Source organism: Canis lupus, chromosome 23 (genome assembly GCF_003254725.2).
Source record: "Canis lupus dingo isolate Sandy chromosome 23, ASM325472v2, whole genome shotgun sequence".
In the NCBI taxonomy this organism is placed as follows: Eukaryota; Metazoa; Chordata; class Mammalia; order Carnivora; family Canidae; genus Canis; species Canis lupus.
In genome coordinates, this window is record NC_064265.1 from 27,780,909 (window position 1) to 27,806,913 (window position 26,005).

General features: G+C 38.0%; 1 protein-coding gene across 1 annotated transcript in view; it reads left to right on the forward strand.

The window, feature by feature from the left end:
- The window catches only part of COL6A6 (collagen type VI alpha 6 chain), a 140,374-nt gene that overhangs the window by 8,354 nt on the left and 106,015 nt on the right, over positions 1–26,005 (forward strand). The window contains exon 2 of the mRNA XM_025449030.3: positions 23,441–23,538. Coding sequence (XP_025304815.2) covers positions 23,472–23,538 — 67 coding nt within the window. The 5' untranslated portion in view covers positions 23,441–23,471. The remainder of the gene's footprint in view (positions 1–23,440; positions 23,539–26,005) is intronic.

A 26,005-nucleotide genomic window follows, 5' to 3' on the forward strand; every position in this document is an offset into this window, starting at 1 on the left:
TCAAGTATTTTTTTTTTTTGTAAACAACGTGTTTGGTTCCTCCCCTACCCTTTCCCACAAGTAAAATCCTTTAATAATTTCACACTGATCTTGGGATAAACATAGAAATCATTGATAGATCCAGCAAAGCCATGTGTTGGCCACTTCTTTTCCAGCCTCATCAAGTGTCATGCTTTGCTCTGTGCCCTGTTCATACTGGCATACTGGACTTCCTTTAGTTCCTTGATCACTCTCTGTTCTTCCTACCACAGGACCTTTACACAAGGTTTCCTCCCTTCTGGAATACCACATCCCTCTTAGGCAGATCAATTCTCACCATTCCTCTAGATACTAGCTTAAACAAAAGTCCCTTAAGGAAGCCTTTCCTGAGTTACTAATTCTCCCTATTATATGTCATCACAGTATTTAATAATTCAACAAATCTATTAAGTACCTTTTCATGTATAAGCCTTATTTTAGGTGTTGGAAAACAAAATGGACAAGGTCCCTTTCAGGGAGGATATAAACAATGAAGAGGTGCACAAATAACTCTCAGGTGGTATTAAATGCCAGGAAAAAAACAGAGTTACTTAAGGGGTCAGTGATTAACTCGAAGTTGTTTTTAATGGGGGTGGTCATGAAGCCTGTCTAAGGAGGTAACATTTGGGCAGAGACCTGAGTGAACACAGGAGTAAAGTGAAGCTCCCTGGGGGGAAGAAAAGGACATTTCCAAGCAGAAACAACTTCAGCACGTTCAAGAAAAGCAAGGAGATCTCGCCTGGAGTGGAGGGAACAAGAAGCACAATGAAGAGGATGTGATTGGAGAGTGTAGGCCATTGCCAATTTCATGGAAAGCCCATGGACCACAAACATGTGGTATTGGAGTTTAATCTAAGCCTGATGGAAAGTCACTGGAAATTTTGAATAAGGGGATATTGACCTCATGTATGGTCTTCGCTGTGCGAAGAATACATTAAGAAAGGCAAGATCAAAGCATGGAGCTCTGAAAAAAAAAAAAAAGCATGGAGCTCTGTTACTATAGGAATCTGGGCAAGAAGCAAAGGAGGTATGGGTATGGTGGGAGGTGGTAAGAAGTGGTTAGATGTGGAATATATTTCAAAGGTGCTGTTGAGCAGACTTACTGACAGTTTGGCTATGGAGTCTTAGAAAAATCTCTTCTTTATAGCATATAACATAGTTGTAATTTTACACTTGATATAATTCTTTCAGTAATAACTTGGTCTCTCAATGGACTATAAGACCTATGAAGATAAAGGCCATGTCTGGTTTTACTTTTCATTGCCTACCTGCTGCCTAACACAATGCCTATAAATAAATGAATGGATAGATAGGTATATGAAAACCACCTTACAGATGAGGTCTCTGAGAGGTTAAGTTAAAGGACTAGCCTAAGTTTTCTCAGCTTGGACTAGAAACCGTGTCTCCACACTCCTCATTTAGGCTATTTTCCTTCTTGCAGCGGAGCCCCTTCCAAACAGCGTGCTCTTTTATTTGGGGGGAGGGATTACCACAATGTAGTTCTTTTTTTTTTTTTAATTTTATTTATTTATTCATGAGAAACACTGAGAGAGAGGCAGAGACATAGGCAGAGGGAGAAGCAGGCTCCCTATGGGGAGCCTGATGTGGGACTTGATCCCAGGACCCCTGGGGGTCACACCCTGAGCCAAAGGCAGATGCTCAACACTGAGCCACCCACGTGTGCCACCAAAATGTACTTATAATATCCATAACGGGTGATTCGTCTCTTTAGGCAGGCACCCACCAGTGGCAGCAGACATTGTTCTAATCAGCTTGGAGGCTCTTTGGGGGCAACCTGAATGTGTAACATTTCTTCTTTCCTCCTTCCGGCTGGTTTACTTCTCCAGGTACACCATAGATCTTATCCCACCATTAGTGAGTGTTGTGCCTAGGGCCTGAAGTTGGTCACTCTAAACCATCTGACTTGTGCTCTGTTTTGAAAGACACTACAGCTTTAGACAAGAGCAGCTGGTGTGCATAATCTCCATATAAAAAGTTAGCCATTCAAAAATGTTCACTCCCCAAGGGCATTTTGAAGGAAAAAAAAATCAGTTGAGGCAAGCTGTGATTAATAGGGAAAAAAAGAATAGAAGGCAATTAAGAGTTTCCTCAGTTCTCTTGGAAGGGAAAAGCTGCCTGAAATATAACTTTCTCAAGCAATGATCACATCCTTGGACCGCTGCCTTTCTAATTAAATTCCCAATACATATATATGGATATTTCATTTAATGAACAGCTGGTAAAATTGGATCCTTGGTCTGCAGAGGTTTACCAAAGTACTTGAGTGTTTCTGTGTGATTGAATACTAATATTTAACCCTGGAATACAAAAAGAGGAAATTAAATCCTCTAGCTGCTCATCATCCAGACCTTCTAGATTGCCCCCTCGCTGGTCTGCATAGTAATCAGTTCTGTTCTTTCCCATCAAGCTACGTCCAACATTACCTTTCCTCTTTTCATTATTCCCTTTTGGAGGCAGCATTCAGTGTGCCTTGTACCTTTTAGAGCTCTTTCTCATGTCCTGGAGCCAGGCTTCTGGCTAGAACCCCCCTGAGACTTCTAGTCTAGTGAGGGGCCAAATGAATGTTTAGTCACAGATTTGAGGTGACATGCTAGGAAGAAAAATAAAAAGATGACAGGAGAGAAATATCACAAATGAAATCTAATTTATGAGGACAGGAGAGGACCTCCCTGAGGATGTAGTATTGCAGTGAAGTCCTGGAGGATAAGGACTGAGCAGGAGCAAAGGGTACAGAGCAAAAAGTGGCTGGAGAGAGTGGCAGCAGTCAGGTGGGCAGGCAGGGGCAGGGCTTCTCAAACTTTGCTGTGCACGCAAACCGCCTGGGGATCTTGTTCTGCTGCAGACTAATTCACTAAGGCTGGGATTCACCGTTTCCAGTCAGCTCCCAGCCATGCTGAAGACTCTAAGCCCAGAACCACACCTTGTGTAGCAACAGGACAAGGATTGGCAAAGTTTTTCTGTAGAGAGATACAGAAGACGCGTTTTAGACTTTGTGGGTCACACTGTCTCTGCTGCAACTATTCTACTGTGCCTTTGTGGTGTAAAAGCAGCCATAGACAACATGTAAATGTATGGGTGTGATGGTGTTCCAGTAAAACTAGCAAAACAGTCACATTTGGCTCGAAGATGGTTGTTTGCCAACACCTGTCATAGATAAGGTGGTTGTCAGTTTTCAATCTTGACTGTACATTAGAATCACCTGGGTTTCAAAAAATCTCCACGAGGCCCCTATTCTGGATCAATAAAAATCAGGATCCCTGGGGATGGAGCAGAGGTATGGGTAAAGTTGAAAAGCTGCTCAGGTGTTCCTAAGGTGCAGCCTGGGGTGAGAGCCACTGTAGTCCTGAATCTTACTTGGTAGTCTGTATTCTCTTAGCCCTGGGAGGTAGCTAAGGTAAAAATAACTCACCTTTCTTTAATTCTGAGACACCATCAGTTGCCCAAAAGCTTTCAAGGAAGGGGAAATGTAGCAAGAAATGCACAAATCTATAGTAACACATATTCTGATTTTATGAATGTTAAAATGGGGGGAAGGTCATTGAATCCAAGAAATACGGTATCTTCATCCCTATTATTCAGATGAGGAAAATGAAGCACACGGGATAATGTGCCAAGGCGATGTAGGCAAAAATCCTGTGACTTGCTAAACTGCCTTTGGCTCTGTAAATATGAGAGCCCTTCCTTCCAGTCTGGGCCTCTGTAGGGGCATGCTAGTCCCCCCACTGCTTTGGACACATTTCACTTCCCCCTTAGAGTCTCCTAAATCTTGCTTCTATGGTGGGCTAGGTCTCAGTTTAGCCATGTGCCTCTTCTGGGATGTCCTCCCTGACCCCACCTCCAGAGGAGGGCCCCCTGCTGAGAGCACCTCCCGCCCATCATAGGATGCTCCATCAAAGCCTGGGCTCTTTCTGTCGACACAGCCTGAGAGAAGTCATGATGGCAGGAACCATGATCATCGTTTCATCTCTGTTAGTTCATGTGATACTGTGATTTATAATAAAGATATATTTTGGTCTTCATCTATAGTTTCTGGCTCACAGCTCCCCAGATCTTTGGATTTTCTTGAGCAATGAGTGACAGGAGCATCTTTTTTATAATATTGGGTCTCTTGTCCTCAGTTCCTGAGCTGTAAAGGTGAAATGGTGTCTCATTACCCAATAAGTCCCTTTCCACCACAACGGGGTTTGTGTTAATGAGTTGACTTTCTAAAAAAAAAAAAAAAAAAAAAAGAGTTGACTTTCTGAAAGCACCGAAGAGGGGCATTGCCAGGGAAACCAAACAGGAGGAGAGGTTGGACCTTTTAGTTCCACCCCCTGATTTCTGGAAGGGGAGAGGCCTGGAGGTTGAACCAATCAGCAATGGCCAATGACTTAATCAACCAGGTTACTGAATTCACGGAGAAGTCGGGGGAATGGCATGCTCACAGAGGGCATTGAAGTTCGCCTTTTCCTCATGCTTTGCCCTGTGCTTGTCATCCATCTGGCTGTTTCTAAGTTCTGTCTTGTCACAACAAGCTGATAATCCAGTAAGTAAAATGTTTCTCTGAGTTCTGTGAGCCATGCTAGCAAATTAATTGATCCCAAAGAGAGGGTCATGGGAACCTCTGATTTATAGCCAGCCGGTCAGAAGCACAGGTAACAATTTGGACTTGCCATTGGCATCTGAAGTAGGGGCGGTGAGGGGGAGTTTTGTGGGACTGAGCCTGTAACCTGTGGGATCCAATACGATCTCCCAGTGGAGACCTCAGAGTTGAGTTGTAGGACACCCAGCTGATATTAAAGAACGTTTGGAGGTGTGGAGCGTACCCTCCAACATATTGGAATTGGTGACCAGAACTGCTACACAGGGCCTCAGGAATATTTGTGGAATGCGTGCACTTTGGCCCAGTACTGCTGTCCTTATCTAAAGCAGAGTGTAGCATAGGACTGGCAGTGATTGTTTCCAAAGTAGGTCTCTAGGAATGTCACATTAGTGCCACCTGGGAGATTGTTAGAAATGCAAATCTGTGGGCCCATCCCAGACTAACTGATTCAGTCTCAGGGAATGGAACCCTACAATTTGTTTCAATTAGCCCTTCTGGCAATTCTGGGTGAGAACTGCAGGTTAGAATATGGGCCCTCAAGCCAAATTGCCTGGCTTCAAATCCTGGCTCTATTGCTTAAAAATTGTTTGGCTCTGGGAAATTTACATTGCCATTCTCCATGTTCTCCTCTATAAAATGGAGATAATAAAAATAGCAGCCACCTTAATTGGATTAACAGCTGTTAGCACCACACCTACTCACAGGAACTGCCCAAAATGTGCTAGCTGTTAATAGTATTAGCTGTGCAAATACAGGAACATTCATTAACTTCTCTGAACTTCATCTTATTTTTTTCCTTTTTTTTTTTTTTTTTTTGGTCTATATGTGGGTTTTCTTTTAAGATTTTGAGACAGACACAGAGGCTGAGATCTAGAGGGAGAAGTAGACTCCTCGCAGAGAGCCCTGTGCAGGGACTTGATCCCCAGACCCGGGATCACGCCCTGAGCCAAAGGCAGACGCTCAACTGTTGGGCCACCCGGGTATCCCTGTATATAGGTTTTTTTAATGGAAGTTTAGCTGATATACAATGTCACATTAGTTTCAGGGGTACAGTATAATGATCTCACATCTCTATATGTTATGCTGTGCTCACCACTAATGTAGCTACCATTGTCACCATACAACACTATTATAGTATCAGTGACTATATTTCCTATGCTGTACCTTTTATTCTCATGACTCATTCATTCTATAATTGGAAGCCTGTGTCTCCCTCTCCTCTTCACCCATTTTGCCCATCCCTTCCTCCCCTCCCCTCTGGTTATCATTCTATAGGTTTGTTCTATGGGTCTGTTTCTGCTTTTTGTTTCTTTTTCAGAATCCACATATAAGTGAAATCACATGATATTTATCTTTTACTTATTTCACCTAGCATAATGCCCTCTAGGTCCATCCATGTTGTCACAAATGGCAAGATTTCATTCTTTTTTATGACTGAGTGGTAGTCCATTGTGTGTATACCACATCTTCTTTATCCATTTATCTATGTATAGAAACTTGGACTGCTTCCATATCTTGGCTATTGTAAATAATGCTGCACTACACATAGGGGCATATGTATCTTTTCAAATTAGTGTTTTTGTATTCTTTAGGTAGATAGTAGTAGAATTGCTGGGTTATATGGCACTTCTATTTTTAATTTTTGAGGAATCTCCATAGTATTTTCCTCACTGGCTGCACCAGTTTGCATTCCCACCATTAGTGCACGAGAGTTCCTTTTCCTTTGCATCCTTAACACTTGTTTCTTGTCTTTTTGAGCCTAGCCATTTTGACAGGTGCAAGGTGATATATCATTGCAGGTTTGATTTGCATTTCTCTGATGAGTAATGTTGAGTGTCTTTTCATGTGTCTCTTGGCCGTCGGTAGCTTTTTTTTTTTTTGTGCTTCCTTTATCTTTAAAACAAGGATAAAATCTTTGCCTCATAGGATTTTGAAAGTTAAATGTGTATGATGATTAATTATATGTGTCAATTTGGTAAGACTCTAGTGCCAAGATATTTGGTCAAACACTGATCAAGATGTTACTGTGAAGAGATTTTAAAGAAGTGACTAACCTCTAAATGGATGGACTTTGGGTAAAGAAGCTTACCCTCCCTAATTTGAGTGGCCTCAGCTGAATCAGTTGAAGACTTTACAAGGGAATACTGAGACTCCCAACTCTCCAGGGAACTATCTTCCCACTCAAAACTGCAGCACATAAGCTCTGGCCAGAATTCTCAGCTTACCCTCAAGACTTCAGACTTCCAGTCCCCGCCTCACATGAGTCAAATCCTTCTCTCTTCATAGAAGGCTACACATATATACACTATATATATATATATATATATATATATATATATATATATATATATATAAAAATAACCAATAGGGCTATATATATTATATATATAGATAGATAGATATGGATCAATATAGGTGTGTAATTATATATATAGAAATATATTGGTTATATAGAAATATAACCAATAGGGTGTAATTATATATATAATAGGGTATAATTCTATAACATATATAATTACATATATATTAATATATAATTATATATAATTATATATTATATTATATATAATATAATATTATAATATATTATATGTAATATATATTATATATCATATAATTATATATATTAATATATAATATATAATTACACCCTATAATATATTATAATTATATATAATTAATTATACCCTATAATATAATATATAATAATATATATATATTATATATATAATTATACCCTATTGGTTATATTTCTCTTGAAAGCCCTAATACAATGTGGTAAATATGTGTATAGGTCAGGATTTCTTAACCTGTGTAGTTTTCCAGCTACTGACATTTGGTTAAGATAATTCTTTGTTGTGGAGGACTGTCCTGTGTGTTATAGGATGTTTAGCAGCACCCCTGGCCTCTACCCACTAGATGCCTGTAGTATTGTCCTCTCGCCCAGCAGTAAAAATAAAAAATCTTTTTAGATATTGCCAAATGTCCCCTGAGGACAAAATCTCCATGTGAGAACCACTGGTGTAAATACCTGAAAATGCAGGAGCCATTTCTTTCTAGTTCACTCTCATTAAACCAGCACTGCATTGCTGCTATGTGGCCCACACATTTCCCCCTTCCCCATAAAAACAAGTTTATCACTTTACACAAAATCTAGCTCAAACCCGCTGCCACCAAAGGTGGCCCTCACAATCCTCCTTCCTTGCCTTTCCCTTGTGCCCATTTCACTTAGTCACGCTATTTTCCAATGGTCTTTTCACAGCTTTACATATGTGTAGTATGTTTGCCCACTTACACTGGACCTCCTTAAAGCAAGGAGCAGCCCTCTGAGGAGTAGATAATTTTGAGTCCAAATCCTACTGTTTGCCAGTTAGGGACCTTGGGATAATCCCTCGATCTTCCTAAGTTTCAGTATTAATATCTATAAAATGGGAATAGTTGCGTCTACTTCGTATAGTGGTTATAAGTCTAAGCACTTTTTGAACTATAAAAATAAAGGTTTTCAAACATTATATGTTCTCATTCATTTGGGGAATATAAATAATAGTGAAAGGGAATATAAGGGAAGGGAGAAGAAATGTGTGGGAAATATCAGAAAGGGAGACAGAACGTAAAGACTGCTAACTCTGGGAAACGAACTAGGGGTGGTAGAAGGGGAGGAGGGCGGGGGGTGGGAGTGAATGGGTGACGGCACTGGGGGTTATTCTGTATGTTAGTAAATTGAACACCAATAAAAAATAAATTAAAAAAAAATAAAGGTTTTCCTTCCTCCCAAAAGCAAAACCATGGCTTTTGTAATTTTTTTTGTAAGAGAATAACCAATACAGGGGGGTTTAGAATGAAATATGACCTTGGAAAATGTTAAATGAACAAACAAGTACATGAATTTGCATACCATATTTTGCATTTTGTTTTAATTTATTTTATTTTTCTGATAGCTTTTAAAGTAATGCAGGCAGGGTCCTTTATGTGTCCTTCAGAGATTAATATAGAAATTACTTAATGGGGCAGTTGCCAAGGCAATGCAATTTGCCTAGTTATTGGCCTCAAGTTCCTGAAAATGATGGCATTCATCAATAACTCTACTACCCCTATTGTCAACATCTTTATTTCCTTGAGGAGCACTCATGCTTGAGATCAAGTACCTGTCCTTTAGAACTGGCTGAAGCAGTCCTCTTCCACAAAAATCCTCTCTGTACCCCTGTTCTCCCTTCCCTCTCAAGGCATCAAAATGCTGCTTTTCTGATTCTCTTCAGTCCTCTGGACTTGCTTCACTGGCATCATAGCACAGGTCTGCTTCCCTTCCTCCCCAATCTGACTGAGTTCATGATTTTAGTCTGTTTTTAGTGGATTTGTATTCCTAAGGACCAATGCACTGTTGGGCCAAAGCTTGTGGCTGTACTCAGGAGTATGAAGATGATCAGTAGAGCCATAATACTACATGTCCGCCTTCAGGATGTCTCCACTTCCATGACATGTGAACATCTCAAACTCAGCATTTGAAAAAACTAAGCCTGGACCTTCCTCTCTGTACCAGTTATCTAATTTTGCAAAATGAACCATTCCAAAACATAGTGGTCTAAAAATAATTTGTCTCATGGTTGCGTGGGTTGGTTGGTCTCTCCCAGTAGTTCTTGCTCAAGGTCTCTGTCAGATGATGGCTGGGGCTGGAGTTATTAAGAAAGCTTTTTCAATCACATGTCTGGTACCTGCACTGAATGGCTAGATCATATGAAGTCTAGTGAAGCATCTTTCTCTTCCCCTCGCCCCCACATAGCTCCTTCATGGGGCCAGCTTGGGCTTCATAATAAGGCGATACCAGAATAGTGATATTCTTACCTGGTGATTGCTGCTTCTCATGCTCCAAGAATTCCATGAGCTTGGATGGAAGCTGCATGGCTTCTTATGACATTAAACGTTTCAGGACCTTGCTTGTGCCACATCCTATTGACCAAGTAAGTCACAAGGCAACCTAGCTTCAAACTGAGGGAAACTATACCCCCTTTTCAATGGAAGCAATAGCAAAGAATTTATGGCCATATTTAATCTACCACATTGCTACAGTTTCTTGACTCTGTCCATGATTCTTTTGTATCCTTACATCATAGGAGTTTGTGTGTGGTTTTTTTTAAGAACCTATATTGGAATGAAAATAGAAATTCTTTTGTTCATTATTTTAGGGTACCTAATTTCCTTACCAGATTGGTTTTCATAAGACATGGAAACTCCTTCTTCAAGATCCTTGGTTGGTTCCTTCTTATTTCCTGCATTATATTGTTTAGCATTCTCTTCTTCCTTCCTTCTTCATGAAACATACAATAGAAAGAATAATAAGTAATAAATCTACTACCCAGATTTAACACTTAACATCACCCAGTATTTGTTTCAGACTTTGTTAAATAAAATATTACACATAGGGTAGAAGTCCCCTTGACCCCTCTCCCAGATCCTATTTTCCATTTTGCCTTTCCAGAGGGGACTATTGTTCTTAAGCAGTTTTGTGTTATCCCCAACTTTGCTTTAATATATAGACTTTTTAAAAATAGTATTTTGGTATGTTTTAATGATTTTACATGGGTGGCGTTATACTTCTTCCAGGACTTCTTGCCTGATCCTCTCATCCAGGAATGGGAGTTCTACTATGGGTGGGTCATACCAACCTAAAACTAGTACCCTCACTCTATGTTGAGGCTTATTACTATTAAGGCATGTAGAACTAAGTTATTTAAAAACCTGAAAAATGTTTTCATAGGTGAGTATGCCCCAGCTTAATTACTCCATTTTTCTCCTCACAAACATTTGAGTGATTTGCAATTTTTACAGATGTTCATAGAAATCTTCTTGTGCACCAGTACCAGAGTTTCTCTAGGACATTCTTTTTTTTTTTTTTTAGATTTTATTTATTTATTTGAAAGACAGAACACAAGCAGGGGAAGAAGCAGGCAGAGGAAAGGAAGAAGCAGCCTCCTTGCTGAACAGGGAGCCCAACACAGGGCTTGATCCCAGGACCTTGGGATCATGACCTGAACCAAAGGCAGATGCTTAACCAACTGAGGCACCCAGGCACCCTAGGATATTCACTTTAAATGAAGTTTCTAGGTTATGTTTAATTTTACTAGATAATTGCTAAATTGCTTTCCAAAGTGAGTGTATTAAATTATATTCCTACCAGCCATGTACATGAGCTCTAATTTTCATACATCCTGTCAACTCTTAATATTTTCAATGTCTTCAATTTTTGCCAGTCTCCTAGGGAGACTGTACCATTGTACCTTACTGTTTTAATATGCATTTCCCTTTTCATATTAGGATGAAGTTAAGGATCTTTTCATTTGTCTATAGACCATTCAGATTACCTCTGCTGTGAACTGCCTGCTCCTATTCATTGTCCATTTTTCTGTGGGCTTAGTGGTCTAGTTGCTTATTACAAATGATGTTTTTTGTCAAACATTTAACATTTTAATGTACTTAAACTCCTTTTTGGTCTGTACTTTATTGTATCTCCCTTAAGATTTATTCCAGAGTCAAAATGATTTTGTATTTTTCCCTACTGCTTTTAGACAGCTTTTTGCTTTATCAGAGTTTAACCTTAGTAAATATATGCACTTTTCTTGGATAATATCCTCCTTCCACATTCCATATTGTTGTCAAATATTTTGGTTACACTTTATCTTAAAACATTCCAAGTTAATTTTTTTCCACAGTCAATATTATGATGAGGATGGGGGAAGGTATATAAGGGGAAATTATTTTCAATAGGATGCTAACTAAAAGTATAAGGGCATCTGATATTTAAACAAACATCTAAGCAAACTAAGGAAGAAGAAAATTCAAATATTCTACTTTGAGGTAGAACAGCAAGTTCTGTTCAAGGAGAAGCCAGAGTAGGGTGAAGGAAAGGAAGATAAGGAGATGAGGTTAGTGGATTAGTAGGATCTAGAACATGTAGGGCCTGGATAGACAAGGTAAGGAATTTTGAATAGATGTGTGATATTATCTCCTTTTTAAATTTAAAACATTCTAGAATAATTGGTAGTGGGGAGAGTAAAAGCAGGAAGTCCAATTAGGAAACTTTCGCCAAAATCCAGGTGAGACAATGGCGTCTTAGATTAGGGTGGAAGTCAATGTGTTGAGAAATGGCTGGATCTGAGATCTAGGTCTTCAAACCAATAGTGTTTGCTTAGGGGTATGAAAATGAGGAATTCATGGTAATTCCTACGTTTCTAGCCTGGGCAACTTTGTAATAATAGTATTTTTTTACTGAGATGGTGGTTATAGTCAACAATTAACTGTTAAATTATGCATGTTATTTAGTGTATTTGTTACAGCTCAAAATTAGATTTAGGTCTGTGTCCCTTAGTGTAGGCAAACGGGGATACTATATTCACATTTGATTGATTCCACTTCTATTAATAGCTGTGTGACTTTTAGCAAGTCACTTTATCCTCTGACTCAATCTCATCTATGAAATGAATAGTATTTATTGATGCTTACTGTGTGGTTGAGAGGATCAAGTCTAGCCCTTAGAATAATGGCTGGTACATAATAAGTACCCGGTAAGTATTTGCTTTTCTTATTCTTTTTGGAAACACTCCCCTGCCCCCTCACCCCTATTATAGTCCATCAAACCAGGGATGTTATGAGTTACTCTTTACTTTGTTTGCTCAATGCGAGTCAGAATATTTTCCAAAGGTATCTAATATTTTTCAAAGCTGATAGAGAAAATCCATGCCAAGTTTAGAATGCTGCTCTGTGTCTGAATCTCTTCAATTACTTTATGCTTTTCTAAACCTGAAACTTAAGAGGTCAACAATTAGTAGATATTTGTCAAATATCTACTTTGGGCTTAACTACCAGGATATTAAAGGGGGCCATTTAGATCTAATTTCTATTTCCTGCCATCCTAAGCCATGTATGCTTTTGATTTGGCTAAAACGAATAAATATTTTATCAATGACCCAAAATATTTCATTACCTCCCTGGCCCTTCTGGGTATTACTGGACAATTTCAGGATAGCTGATGTCATTGTTGGCTTTTATGAATTGTGTCAGTATGGCTGCCTTTTTGTAGCTTCAGCCAAATAAGGAAAAACGGCAACTTGGAGGTGAGAAACCTCTATTTAGACTTAACAGGATTGGCTGTAAAGAGCAAAAATTCATAGCGGTTGATATTCAGAAAGAAAACAATTCAAAGAAATCATTTCCAATAAAAAAATAATTACAAACCTAGATTATCTGATGTATTCTAACACATTAGATAAAATTCCTTCATCCTCAGAAAACTAGATGCATGGATGTAAGGCTTTGCCTCAAGAAAAGCAGTATAATGTAATGGAAAAAGTCCTAACCTCAGAGCCCTGAGGCTTGGTGTGGCTTGAAGAAATGTACAGTTTTGCTAAGCCTCAGATGTTTCTTTTGTGAAATAATAATAATTCCCACCTACCTCATGAGTGTGGTGCAGGATTCAGAGATGATGGTCATGAAGAGGTATAGAAAAGCATGACATGTTATACAAAAGCTAAGGCTGGGAAATCGATCAGGGAAAGGCTTGAGGGTACAGTTCCTTTCCAGGGTATTCCTTAGCCAGATCTTTTCTAGATGGGTTTACTCACAAGTAGTCCCATTGTAAAGATGGCAAGAACTATAAAAATTACAGTTATCATTTATTTAATATCTACGGCAAGGTAGAAGCTATGCCAACTCCTTTACATGTATCATCAGTTTGTGTAACCCCTACAACAATCCCTTGAAGTGGATGCAGTTACTAACCCCATTTTGTAGATGAGAAATAGGTTCAAAGGGATTGTATTACTTGCCTGGTCGCTCAGTTAGTGGGCCACACAAGCAGGATTTAATCGGGTAGTCTGATGCCAGAACCTGTGCGTTTGGCCACGAGGCTACACAGCCTACAACTGGATCATAGTGTAATTGCAGGGTGACCTCAGAGTCATTATTGGTGGACTGATTCTCCTTGTGCCTCAGGAATTTTCCTATGCCCTGATCGCAAATTCTTTCCTGCTCCTACTATTTTGTGCTATCCTACCTTTACAAGTGTTGGGGGCTTGTAGCAAAGAAACCCAATAATGTATACTGGAAAACACAATAGCAATTTACATTATCAGTGACTTAACAGAAGTAGGTGTATAAGCACATTCATGGAGCAGCCCGTTTCCTCACAGTTATCAGGTCCCCAGGCCGAGAGTGGCTCTGCCATCATCAACATTTGTTATTTGAGGTTGTCTCCGTTGCAGCCAACTGGAAGGGAAGAGATGATGGAAGAGTCCCTGTGGGAGGTATAAGGCTGGGCTGGGAAGCGGGTGACGTCATTTCTGTTCCTGTTACCCTGGCCAGAATGGCCATCATTTAGCCATTGCACGTGGGTCTGGGACAGGCCGTCCCCAGCTTGCAGACATGGCACAGTGACAACTCTGCAATGCAGAAGGGGCAGCATAAATATTGGTGAACAGCTAGAGATGTCTGCTACTGGAATCATGATTATGTTAGGTGATTTATCATTGGTGAAATTTTATTTGAGTTCCTTTTATTGGGTCCTGTGGGATGCTGGGAGAGTTCTGAACTTGAGAAAAGTTTTTTTGGTCAAAATATATTTTTGCTTCCCTGTTTGCCATTCCACTAATACAGGACTTATCACAGATAACAATCACAGGGGGACAGATTTATCCCTATAACCGTTCCATATCCACCCTCAACATGTCACTAGGTTGTTTTGTTAATAACCTGATACTTTTTCTTTACTCTAGCTGTATTTAACCAACATTTTTAAAACTTTTCTACAGATTTACTGGATCTCAGGTACAAAATTGGATTAATCCTAACCCTTAGTTCGTTGTTGGCTTTCATCCATAGGTCCTTGTAAGACTTTCAATTTATTTGCTTATTTACTGGTAATATAATAAGCCTATGAAACTCTACCCATATGAAAACTGGAATATTAACAGTAACATATCTATGATGTTTCCTCCCAATCCCATTGCCCTGCCTCCTACATCCTATGCAACCTCTATCTTGCATCTTGTGTTTATTATTTCTTTTCTTAAAAAAAAAAAAAATCAACTTTTTTTTTTTTTTAGAGCAGCTTTAGGTTCACAGGAAAATTGAGCAGAAGGTATAGAGATTTCCTATATACCCCTGGGCCCTACATATACATAGCCTCTACCATTATCAACACCCCCATCCAGTGGTACATTTGTTACAATTGCTGAATCTACACTGATACGCCATCACTAACCAAAGTTTATATTACGGTTCATTCTTGGTTTTGTATATTCTATGGGTTCAGACAAATTTATAATGACCTGTATCCACCATTATAGTATCATATAGAGTAGAAATCCTCTGTGCTATGTCTATTCACCCCACCTTCTCTCCTAACTCCTGGCAACCACTGATCTTTTTATGGTCTCCGTAGCTTTGCCTTTTTCAGGATGTTATATAGTTGGAATCATACAGTATGTAGCCTTTAAGATATTGGTTTCATTTACCAAGTAATATGTACTTAAGCCTTATCTATGTCTTTCATGGCTTAGTGGCATATTTCTTTTTAGCTCTGAATATTTCCATTGTCTGGCTGCCCAGTTTATTTACCCATTCACCTGCTGAAGGATATCTAGGTTGCTTCCAAGTTTTGAGAATTATGAATAAAGCTGCCATTAAGATCCACGTGCACGTTTTTGGGTAGACAGAAGTTTTTAACTCCTTTGGGTAAATACCATGGAACACAAGTGCTAGGCCACTTGGTAAGGGTATGTTTAGTTTTGCCAGAAGCCACCAAACTGTCTTCTAAAGTAGCTATGCCATTTCGCATTCCCACTAGGAGTTAGAGAGTTTCTGCTGCTCTGCTTCTTGCCAGCATTTGGTGATGTCTGAGTTTTGGGTTTTGGCCATTCTGATAGGTGTGCAGTGGTATCTAGTTTTCATTTGCAATTCCCTGATGACATGTGATGTGGAGCATCTTTTCCTATCCTTATTTTTATCTGTAAATGTTCTTTGAGGTATCTGTTAAGGTTCTTTGGCCCGTTGTTAATTGGGTTCTTTTTTTTTCTTGAGTTTTAAGAGTTCTTTGTGTATCTTGGCCAACAGTCATCTATCAGATGTGTCTTTTGCAAATATTTTCTGCCAGTGTGTGTAGGAACCTATCTTCTCATTCTCTTGATACTGTCTTAGTTACATTTTTGTGAAGAGTGTAAGGTCTGTGTCTAGGTGTGTTAGTGTGTGTGTGTGCGTCTGTGAATGTCCAGTTGTTCTAAAATGATTTATTAAAAAGATTATCTTGTCTCCGGGATACCTGGGTGGCTCAGCAGTTTAGCGCCTGCCTTTGGTCGGGGGGCGCCATCCTGGAGTCCCGGGATCAGGTCCCACGTCGGGCTCCCTGCGTGAAGCCTGCTTCTTCCTCTGCCTGTTCTCTGCCTCTCTCTGTCTATTATGAATGGATAAATAAAATCTTTAAAAAAAAAAAAAAAGATTATCTTGTCTCCACTGTATTGGTTTGCTCCATTGTTAAAGATCAATGGATGATATTTTGTGGATCTACTTCTGGGGTCACTCTCCTGTTTCAATGATATATTTCTTGATTATTTTGTTAATACCACACTGTGGTATTTGGTTGATGAAGTCCCACTTGTTTATTTTTGCTTTTTGTTGCTTTGTCTTTGGTGTCAAATATTCAATCCATTTTGAGTTCATTTTTGTGTGTGGTGTGAGATAGAAGTCCAGCTTTATTCTTTTGCATGTCTCTGTATTGTTTTTCCAACACCATTTATTGAACCATAAATTCACGATTTATTTCTGGGCTCTCTTGTCTGTTCCATTGATCTGGGTCTGCTTTTTATGCCAATATAATACCATACTGTTTTAATTAGTATAGCTTCGTAATAGAGTTTGAAATCAGAAAGTGTGATGCCTCCAGCTTGGTGATTCCTAATATTGTTTTGTCTACCTGGGGTCTTTTGTGGTTCTATTCAAATTTTAAAATTGTTTGTTTTATTTCTGTGAAAAATGCTATCAGAATTTTGATAGGGATTGCATTGACACCACATGCTTTCTTTGCCTTAATGTATTAGGTAGGGTTTCCAATGTGATGTTGAAAGACAGTGGTGAAAGAGGACAACTTTCCCTTGTTCCTAAACTTAAAAAGCTTTGTTTCTCACCATTAACTATGATGTTAGCTATAGGTTTTTTGTAGATATTCTTTATCAAGTTGAGGAATTTTCCCTGTATTCCTAATTTACTGAGATTTTTTATCATGAGTGGGTATTAAATTTTGTTAAATTATTTCTCTATATTTGTTGACATGATCATGTAATTTTTTTTCTTTAGACCATTGATGTGATAGGTTATGGTCATTGATTTTTCAAATGTTGAACCAGACTTGCTTACTGGAATAAATGTCATTTGGCCATGGTGTATAATTCTTTTCATACATTGTTGAATTGGATTTGCTAAAATTTTATTGCAGATTTTCACATCTATGTTCATGAGACAGATTGGTCTATTGCTTTCTTGCAATGTGTTTATTAGGTTTTGGTATTAGGGCAATGCTACCTTCATAAAATGAGTTAGGAATTACTCTATTTGCTTCTATCTTATTAAAGAGATTGTAGAGTTGACATCATTTCTGTCTCTTTATTTTGGTCACTCATCCTTCAGTAAAGTTTTATACATTTTGTGGTCAATCTTTTGTGTACTTTAATGTTTTTCTTGATATTTGATATGTTGATACTTTTTTTTTGAGAGAGAGAGAGAGAGAGAAAGAGAGTGGGGGGAGAAGTGGAGGGAGAGAATCTTCAAATAGACTCCTTGCTGAGTGGGGAGCCTGATGCAGGGTTTGATCCCATAACCTAGGAGATCATGACCTGAGCTGAAACCAAGAGTTGCATGCTTAACTGACTGAGCTAACCAGGTGCCCCTATATTGATGCTTTATTAACTTGACTCTTACAAAAAGACTTAAGTTTTCTAGTTATGTGGAAATACAATTGAATTTTATATCTTGATACTATATGGAGAGACCTAAAATATTTGCTATTTTTAATAATTTGGCTATAGATTTAAACAGTCATGTCACTTGCAAACAATGACAATTTTATGTGTTCTTGTTCTTTTTTTCAATCCTTATGGATTTAATTTTGCTAGAACCTAGGAGTGAAGGAGGGCCACCTTTTCTGATTCCTCATTTTAAAGGGAGTACTTCCCACCAACAGTCATGAGGATTCCTTTTCTCCACATCATCACCAACACTTATTATTTCTTGTCTTTTTTTATTTCAGCCATTCTGACTAGTGTAAGGTGATAGCTCATAGTAGTTTTGACTTGTCTTTCCCTGATGATGAGTGATGTTGAGCATCTTTTCATGAGTCTGTTGGCCATCTGCATGTCTTCTTTGGAAAAATGTTTATTTGGGTCCTCAGCTCATTTTTTAATCTGATCATTTGGAGTCTTTTGGTGTTGAGTTGTGTAAGTTCATCTTATATTTTATATTTATATTTAAGTTAATTTTATATTAACTCCTTATGAGATTTATCATTTGCAAATATCTTCTCCCATTCACTGGGTTTCCTTCTTGGTTTCCTTTTCTATACAAAGACTTTTTATTTTAGTGTGCTTCCAATAGCTTAATTTTGCCTCTTGCCTGAAGAGATCATCTAGAAAAATGTTTCTGCAGCTGTGTCAAAGAAATTATTGCCTATGTTTTCTTCTAGGAGTTTTATGGTACACTGTTGGTGGGACTGCAAATTGGTGCAGCCACTGGGGAAAACAGTATGGAGGTTCCTCAAAAACTTAAAAATAGAACTACCATATGATCCAGCAATTCCACTGCTGGGTATTTACCCAAAGGAAAATGAAACCATTATGGGGCACCTGGGTGACTCAGTTGGTTAAGCGTCAACTCTTGATTTCAGCTCTGGTCCTGATCTCATGGGTCGGGTTGTGAGATGGAGCTCCACATTAGGCTCTGTGCTTAGTAGAAATCTGGTTGGACATTCTCTCTCTGCCCTTTCCCCCACTCGTGCCCACTTACTCTCTTTCTCTTAAATAAATAAATAAATAAATAAATAAATAAATAAATAAATAAATAAATAACTTTACAAGAAAAAATGAGGAGGAACCTGGGTGGCTCAGTTAGTGTCTGCTTTTGGCTCAGGTTATAATCCTAGAGTCCAGGATTGAGTCCCACATCAGGCTCCCTGCTCAGCAGGGAGTCTGCGTCTCCCTTTACTCCTCACCCTGCTCATGTTCTTTCTTTCTCTTGCTCTCTCTCTCTCTCTCTCTCAAATAAATAAGATAGATAAATTTTAAAATTTTTTAAATGAGAACACTAATTTAAAAAAATATATGCCTCCCTATGTTTATTGCAGCATTATTTACAAAGCCAAAATATGGAAACAACCCATCTATAGATAAAGAAGATGTGATATGTATATATACAATGAAATATTAACCATAACGAAGAATGAGATGTAGCCACTTGCAACAACATGGATGAACCTACAGGGTATTCATGCTAAATGAAATAAGGCAGGCAGAAAATACAAGTACCATATGATTTCACTCATGTGTGGAATTTAAGAAACCAACAAAAGACAAAAACCAGATGCTTAAATGCAGAGAAAAACTGTTGGTTGCCAGAGGGGAGGTGAGTGGGAGGATGAGTGAAATAGATAAAGGGGATTAAGAGTATACTGATGAGTATACTTATTATGATGAACACTGAGTAATGTATAGAATTGTGGAATCATATTGTACACCTGAAATTAATAAACTGTAAATTACACTTAATTTTTTTAAAAAAGAGTACTTCTAAAATGTCCTCATTAGGATGATATATACTACAGATTTTTAAAATTTGTTCTTTTCAGATTAAGTTTACTTCTATTCCTGGTTTGTTAGAGGGTTTTTTTCCTTAAAATTATGATTTTGAATGGGTTTTGTTTTGCATTTACTTTTTATTTTCTTTAGTCTCTTAAAGTGGTAAGTTGTATTCATGCATTTTGTAAATACGTATTTAGATTTACAGACTTAGATTATATCTTTGAAATGCAATCCTTGTATTCCTGAGCTAAACCCAACTTGATAACGGCATATTCTTTTTTCATATACTGAAGGAGTTGATTTGCTAATGATTAATTTAGGATTTTTAATACTTATTTTTCAAGTTTTTGTTTAAATTCCAGTTAGTTAACATACAGTGTAGTGTTAGTTTCAAGTGTAGAATCTAGTGATTGATCACTTCCATACAGCCAGTGCTCATCACAAGTGACCTCCTTATACCCATCACCCATTTAACCTATCTCCCCCCTCCTCCCTTCCAGTAACCCTCAATTTGTTTGCTATAGTTAAGATTCTATTTTCTGGTTTGCCTCTTTTCTTCCCCCCATGTTCTCCTGTTTTGTTTCTTAAATTCCACACATGAGTGAAATCATGTGATATTTGTGTTTCTCTGACTGACTTCATTTAGCATAATACTCTCTAGCTCTATCCACGTCCTTGCAAATGACAAGATTTCATTCTTTTTGATGGTTGAGTAATATTCCATTGTGTATAAACGTGTGAAAGAGTGTGTGTGTGTATGTGTGTGTGTGTGTGTGTGTGTGTGTGTGTGTGTAGGAGCACTTATATATGTATGTGTGTACTCTGCACACAAGTGTCCATTTTACAAAATGGCAAGGTCCTAAAGACCTTGTTCAAAATGATCAATCTATACTGCCTCTTTTTGAGATTCTAGAAACTACAGTTGGGGGGAAAACATGACCTTAGCAGTAAAACTATGCAGCTTGCTTGCCCCAAGAGTACTTGTGTGTTTTGTACTGCTTGCCATCATTGATTCACTGTTTACTTGTTCTTATCATGTGCCAAGGATTTGTGCTGCAGCATTTCAGCTTGTACATTAAGTCCCTCTTTGAATATTTTTCTTTCTACCTTTTGATTTCTGAGAAGTAGAATGGCTCAAGGAAGGGAAATAGTGAAGAGATGGGGGTGAGGGTAAATAGGCAAGTGACAATTTACCCTGAACTTTGGAGCACAGACCCAGTATTATTTCTTACGGTGCAACAGCTGACAATATTCTTATTTCTGAAGAAAAATAAAATCCATATGCTTACAAATGATGTATCTTGTATAATCATTTTAAAGGAAAAAATGGCCTTTATCTCAATTTTGCTGAAGTCTCTTTACAGTCCTCTCTGGGCTGTTAATAATTTTTTTTTTTGAAGACTGTCCTAGATTATGAATTGGCTTGCATGGGGCAGAGGTCTCCCTGAAACCCCTGGTTCTTAATAGCCTCAAGAGAGGTGTTGCACAAGTTCTAAACATTCTGGGTTTGAAGCCAAGGGTTTGGTGGCTGTGTTGCTTTTGCAGCTGTGATTTAAATTAGAAACATTCTACCTCTCAACAGAAAGTTTACAGAGATCCAGATTTTTTAAAAACTTTTTATAGCATATAATTTCCAGAAGAAGTGTATTGACTTTAGCTTGTTTGATTCCGAATAAATGAATTACAACAAAATTTAAAGAGAACTGTGCCTTTGAGAGTATTTTTTTTTGTATTTCTATAATAATCTCATTGTTAAGATGGAGTGTACTATGAATTTAAATTTTATGTTGTTACTTTACATAAGTATCTCTCCTTTATTCTCCCCTCATGTCTTCAGGTATTTTTAATTTTTAAAAAATATTCAGATATCTCAAAAATTTATGTAAATCCTGGCCATGTCTGGGAATAGAACAGCAGACACATTATAGGCAGTTTATCCATATTTTGATATGGTCAAAATGATCCCAAACCTTCTAAGTATGAGTTTGGAGGCTTAGCCCACTACTAGTTTTACTGTACAAACATGGCATGTATGCACTTCAAGATAAACCTTTTGCATGTAGGATTCTACACTTTATAGATTTATAACATCCCATATTTTGTATTCCATTTAAAGGATGTGAGAAAATTATTTTGCAAGATCCTATTTCAAAGAACTCAGCCTTTGTTGTATCACTGGTATTGATCATCTGCATGGGGAAATTTCCACATGCTTCATGCTGCTTTGGGATTATTGTGTCCTTTCCTAATCCTCACTTTTCTATCCAGGTTTTAACTTTCAGAGAGAAACTTGGAGACACTTGTAGTCTCCACAATGTTGAGTTTGGGATGCAGGGTTTGTTTGCAAGAACAGATCTTATGTGGTCTCTATGCCCAACTGTGGCCCATTTTATCAATGTGACTTTGTGTCTGTTACCTACTTTCCTTTTATGAATCGGTTTCCTTATCTGCAAAATAAGGATAATATCACCTGCTACCAGGTTTGTTATCAATACCAAACAGGAGAACAAACGTAAAGCAGTTAGACAGGGCATGACACATAGCAAAGGCCCAATAAATGTTAGAACTCATTGTCATGTATAGTAACAGAAAGTTTGTAGATATCACAGCTTGGTTTTCATTTTGGGCAATCTACTTAGGACTAACATTCCTCTAAAAATGAAAGGGTTGGGGGATCCCCGGGTGGCTCAGCAGTTTGGCGCCTGCCTTTGGACCAGGGCGCAATCCTGGAGTCCCGGGATCGAGTCCCACATTGGGCTCCCTGCATGGAGCCTGCTTCTCCCTTTGCTGGTGTCTCTGCCCCCACCTCTCTCTGTCTCTCTCTCTGTCTTAAATCAATCAATCAATCTTTAAAAAAAAATGAAAGGGTTGAACTAAAAACAATCTCTTGTGAACCCCTTCCAGTTCACTAAATTACCTTGGAATAGGATTGATAAATTGACTTACAGCCTGAAAAGTTTATATCATCTAGGCTTCTTATGAAGGAACAGAGCAGAGTCCCAAATTCCAAAATGTCAGAGGGATGATAGAGTAGGTGAGTAAATGGGGATGGAATTTTGCATGGCACAGGTCCCTTTTCTGAAGGGATAAAGTACTAAGTACTAGGAGCCTGCCTGACAAGCAGTGAGACAGCCATATATAATATTGCAAATTCATGTTTGGGCAAGAATTAAGCAAGAAACAGAGATACTAGTTCATTAATATGGATTCATTGATTTTTTTTTTTCATTGAGTGGATGAATGAATGAATAAAGCCCAACCTGCCTCATGAAAATATTTATTTTTAGTATATTTAATATTTTATTTCATTCTATGAAGTGAATACTTCTAGTAGGTGGATGAAAATGCTTTAGGACAAAGTAGAATTGGAAAACCCTTGCCTCACACAGTTCTAGGTAGTTGGAAGCAAAATGGTGCAAATGGAGTCATTTCAAGGAGCAAGATAGCTATATGGAAAATGGAGGTTCACCACTTTTATGCTTTCTCTCAAATTTAAGGATAAAAGAAAATGGTTAGCTTTCTAATTGTGTAGGAAGAGAAAAATGGAATTTTGACCAGATCTAAGAATACTTCTCAAATAGGATACACACCTACATGTTCATGATGGAGAAATTACAAATCAAGTCTTAGACTGTGTCCCAGCTGTGAACTCTAAGTTATTTTGGCAGTGAGGGGACCAAGGGTAACATAGGGTACAGGGAAAATGACTAATGGAGACACAAAATATTGTTGGAACTAGAATGCTGGCTGCCTCCTTTGACAATTCAAAATTTCATATTTCTACAGGGTCTTGAACCAGGAAAATCTTCTATGGCTGTGTCCAGTTTGTGGATCTTTTTCCCTAGGGCACTTCACACCGCTCAGAAACTCAGAAATTCTGCCTTCTGTGGCACCCAGTTTGCTGTAAAATTTTGTGTGCTTTTATGTGCATGTCTTGACTCCAAAATAATATTCACAACAATTTTAGGTGTTTATATTTTTGCCTTTTCAGATTTCAAGTTGGAGATTTTTTAGGTCATAGTATGAAAATGCTGCTGATTTTATTCCTCATAATAATTTGTTCTCCTGTCTCTATGAACAAAGATTCTGGTAAGTAAAAAAAAAAAAAAAAAAATTCTTTTCCTTAATCTTCACTAGGGAAAATAGATAATATGAGTTTGACATACTTAAAAATCAAGAATTTTGCTTTGCTTTGATTTTAATGATATGGATGGTAGCTCAATTTCTTTTTGATGTCAACCTGTGTTCCTTTAAAGATCATTTGTTTCTGGATGTTATTCCTTAGTTATGATACAAAGATATGAGAACTGTTATTTTGTCCTCAATTTCAACCCCTTTTAGGTCTTTTGGGAGTTTGCATGAAAATTCTGTCTCTTAATATTAGATTCAGGCCTGGAAAATTTGGCCTGTCTCTTCCTAGTTCATTTGTGCCAAAATATTGTCTTAGTTAAGTATCTAGATTTTGCTCCAATTTCAACTGTCTGCTTATTGTAAAGAAAGTGCTTTTGCCCTGAAGAGAAAGCTCCATAGCTGTCTACTGTCAGTAATCTTTATCCAGTGGACATGAAGTCAAAATACTGGTGTACCCATCACTGCCGCTACCATCTCTAAATAGGGAGTTCTTATACTGGCCACTCCATGTCCAAGGCCACCTATGTTGGCTTTCATGGTTTTCTCAAGGACTCTGACCTTGGAAGTAAGTCAAGACCTTCTGAAGAGAGAAACTAGACTTTATTCTATAAATATCATCTTTTGATGTTTCACTGGGCTTGATATTAAGCTTTTTAAAGAGAGGCAGTGCTTTTTCCCTGCTGTTCTATGGTTCAGACATAATGTCAGGCCATATCAGAACCCAAATCTATCTCATGTGCCAATTGTCTACATTTCCTTTCTTCATACAAGATATTGTATACATTTCCTTTCTTCTGTTCATTCATGAACAGAAAGGTCACTTTTGATCCCAAGTCTAGCCACCTTGGGCAGGGCTTCCTTGACAGTCCTCGTAGGATTTCCAGACTTCTCTTGGAAAACAATGTTGATTCACCCTCATGTATTTCTTCCTCTGAAGTCAATGCTGGCTATATAGTCATCAAAGAAGTCTCAAACTGGTTGAAATTAGGTTCTTTAGAAGACAGGAAAGAATATTACCCTCTATGCCTCTATCATATTGCTATCAAGAGAATGAAACCACAAGTGGGGTGCCAACGCTGGTTTCCTAGCGGTTGTAGACAGGAAGAGGTTGAAGTTATTTTAATTTGATTGAAATTTATCTTATAGATTACTTACTTACTTACTTACTTATTTATTTATTTATTTATTTATTTATTTATTTATTTATTTGAGACGGGGGGGGGGAGGGGGCAGAGACACAGGCAGAGGGAGAAGCAGGCTTCATGCAGGGAGCCCGACATGGGACTCGATCCCGGGTCTCCAGGATCATCAGGCCCTGGGCTGAAGGCAGTGCTAAACCGCTGAGCCACCCAAGTTAAACTGAAATGTATCTTATAACCACTTCAGCTCATCAGAATCTCAGAGTGAGGAAGGACTGTATATATTTTCTAATTGAATCCACTCATTTTAAAGGTGAGGAACAGGAGGCCCGAGTATATTGAATGGTTTGACAGAGCAGGTGGAGTTAGCTGATAACAAAGCCAGAACTTCTGTTCTTTGTTCCATTACACCATATTTTCTTAAATCTACACCATCAGTCAGACAGACCTTTCCCTCCCTTCCCCAGACAGAAAATAGATCTTCTACTAAAGTGGTGAGAACTCTGAATTCAAACCACCAGATTACCAATGAATGACATTTTGTGCTTAAACCCAGTGATTTCCTATCAACATAAAAGTCTAATTCTATATACCTAGCATTGAACCTGGCATTGAATGAAGCCTGAAAAGGTCAACAAAGTATTGTATTCCTATTTGTTTGTAATATAAACTAAAGCTATAAATCCCTTTCCTAGGTTTAGCATACTGGTTTCTATCAAGTTTTACTTTGTAAGAATAAATTGACCAATTATAGTGCTTACTTATCTGGTTCATCAAAAAATATTGTAAACAACTTTAAATATGTCACATTTTTTATGATTTTTAGGTATTTTTAAACTTTCAGTCTAACTCTTGGGAATACAAAACCAATATGTATATAAATTAGATCACCGTTGCATTGCTTAAAGAGGAATCACAATGGAAGAGTGTCATTCAGATTTCTCCATTCTAACAAATTCGAGGCAATGTGATTCTCAATTAAAATTTTTATTCTCTTGATATAAACTGAGGTGAAATTCTGAAAGCAAAAAAAAGGGGGGGAGGGAGGGTGAATCAGCCACTAAAGTTAAGTTATATATACTGTGTATATATAAATACGTATATATACGTATATATATATATATATTATATACACACACACATACTATAAAAGTTTAGCTTTGTACTAAAGCTATAAAAACCCAAGGTTTTTACTTCTCTAAATTTACCTATTTTTAATTAATTCCATGCAAAAGTGATGCCTAATTTGTGATGAGCTCAAATCAGAGGGTGAGGAATCAGTCCAA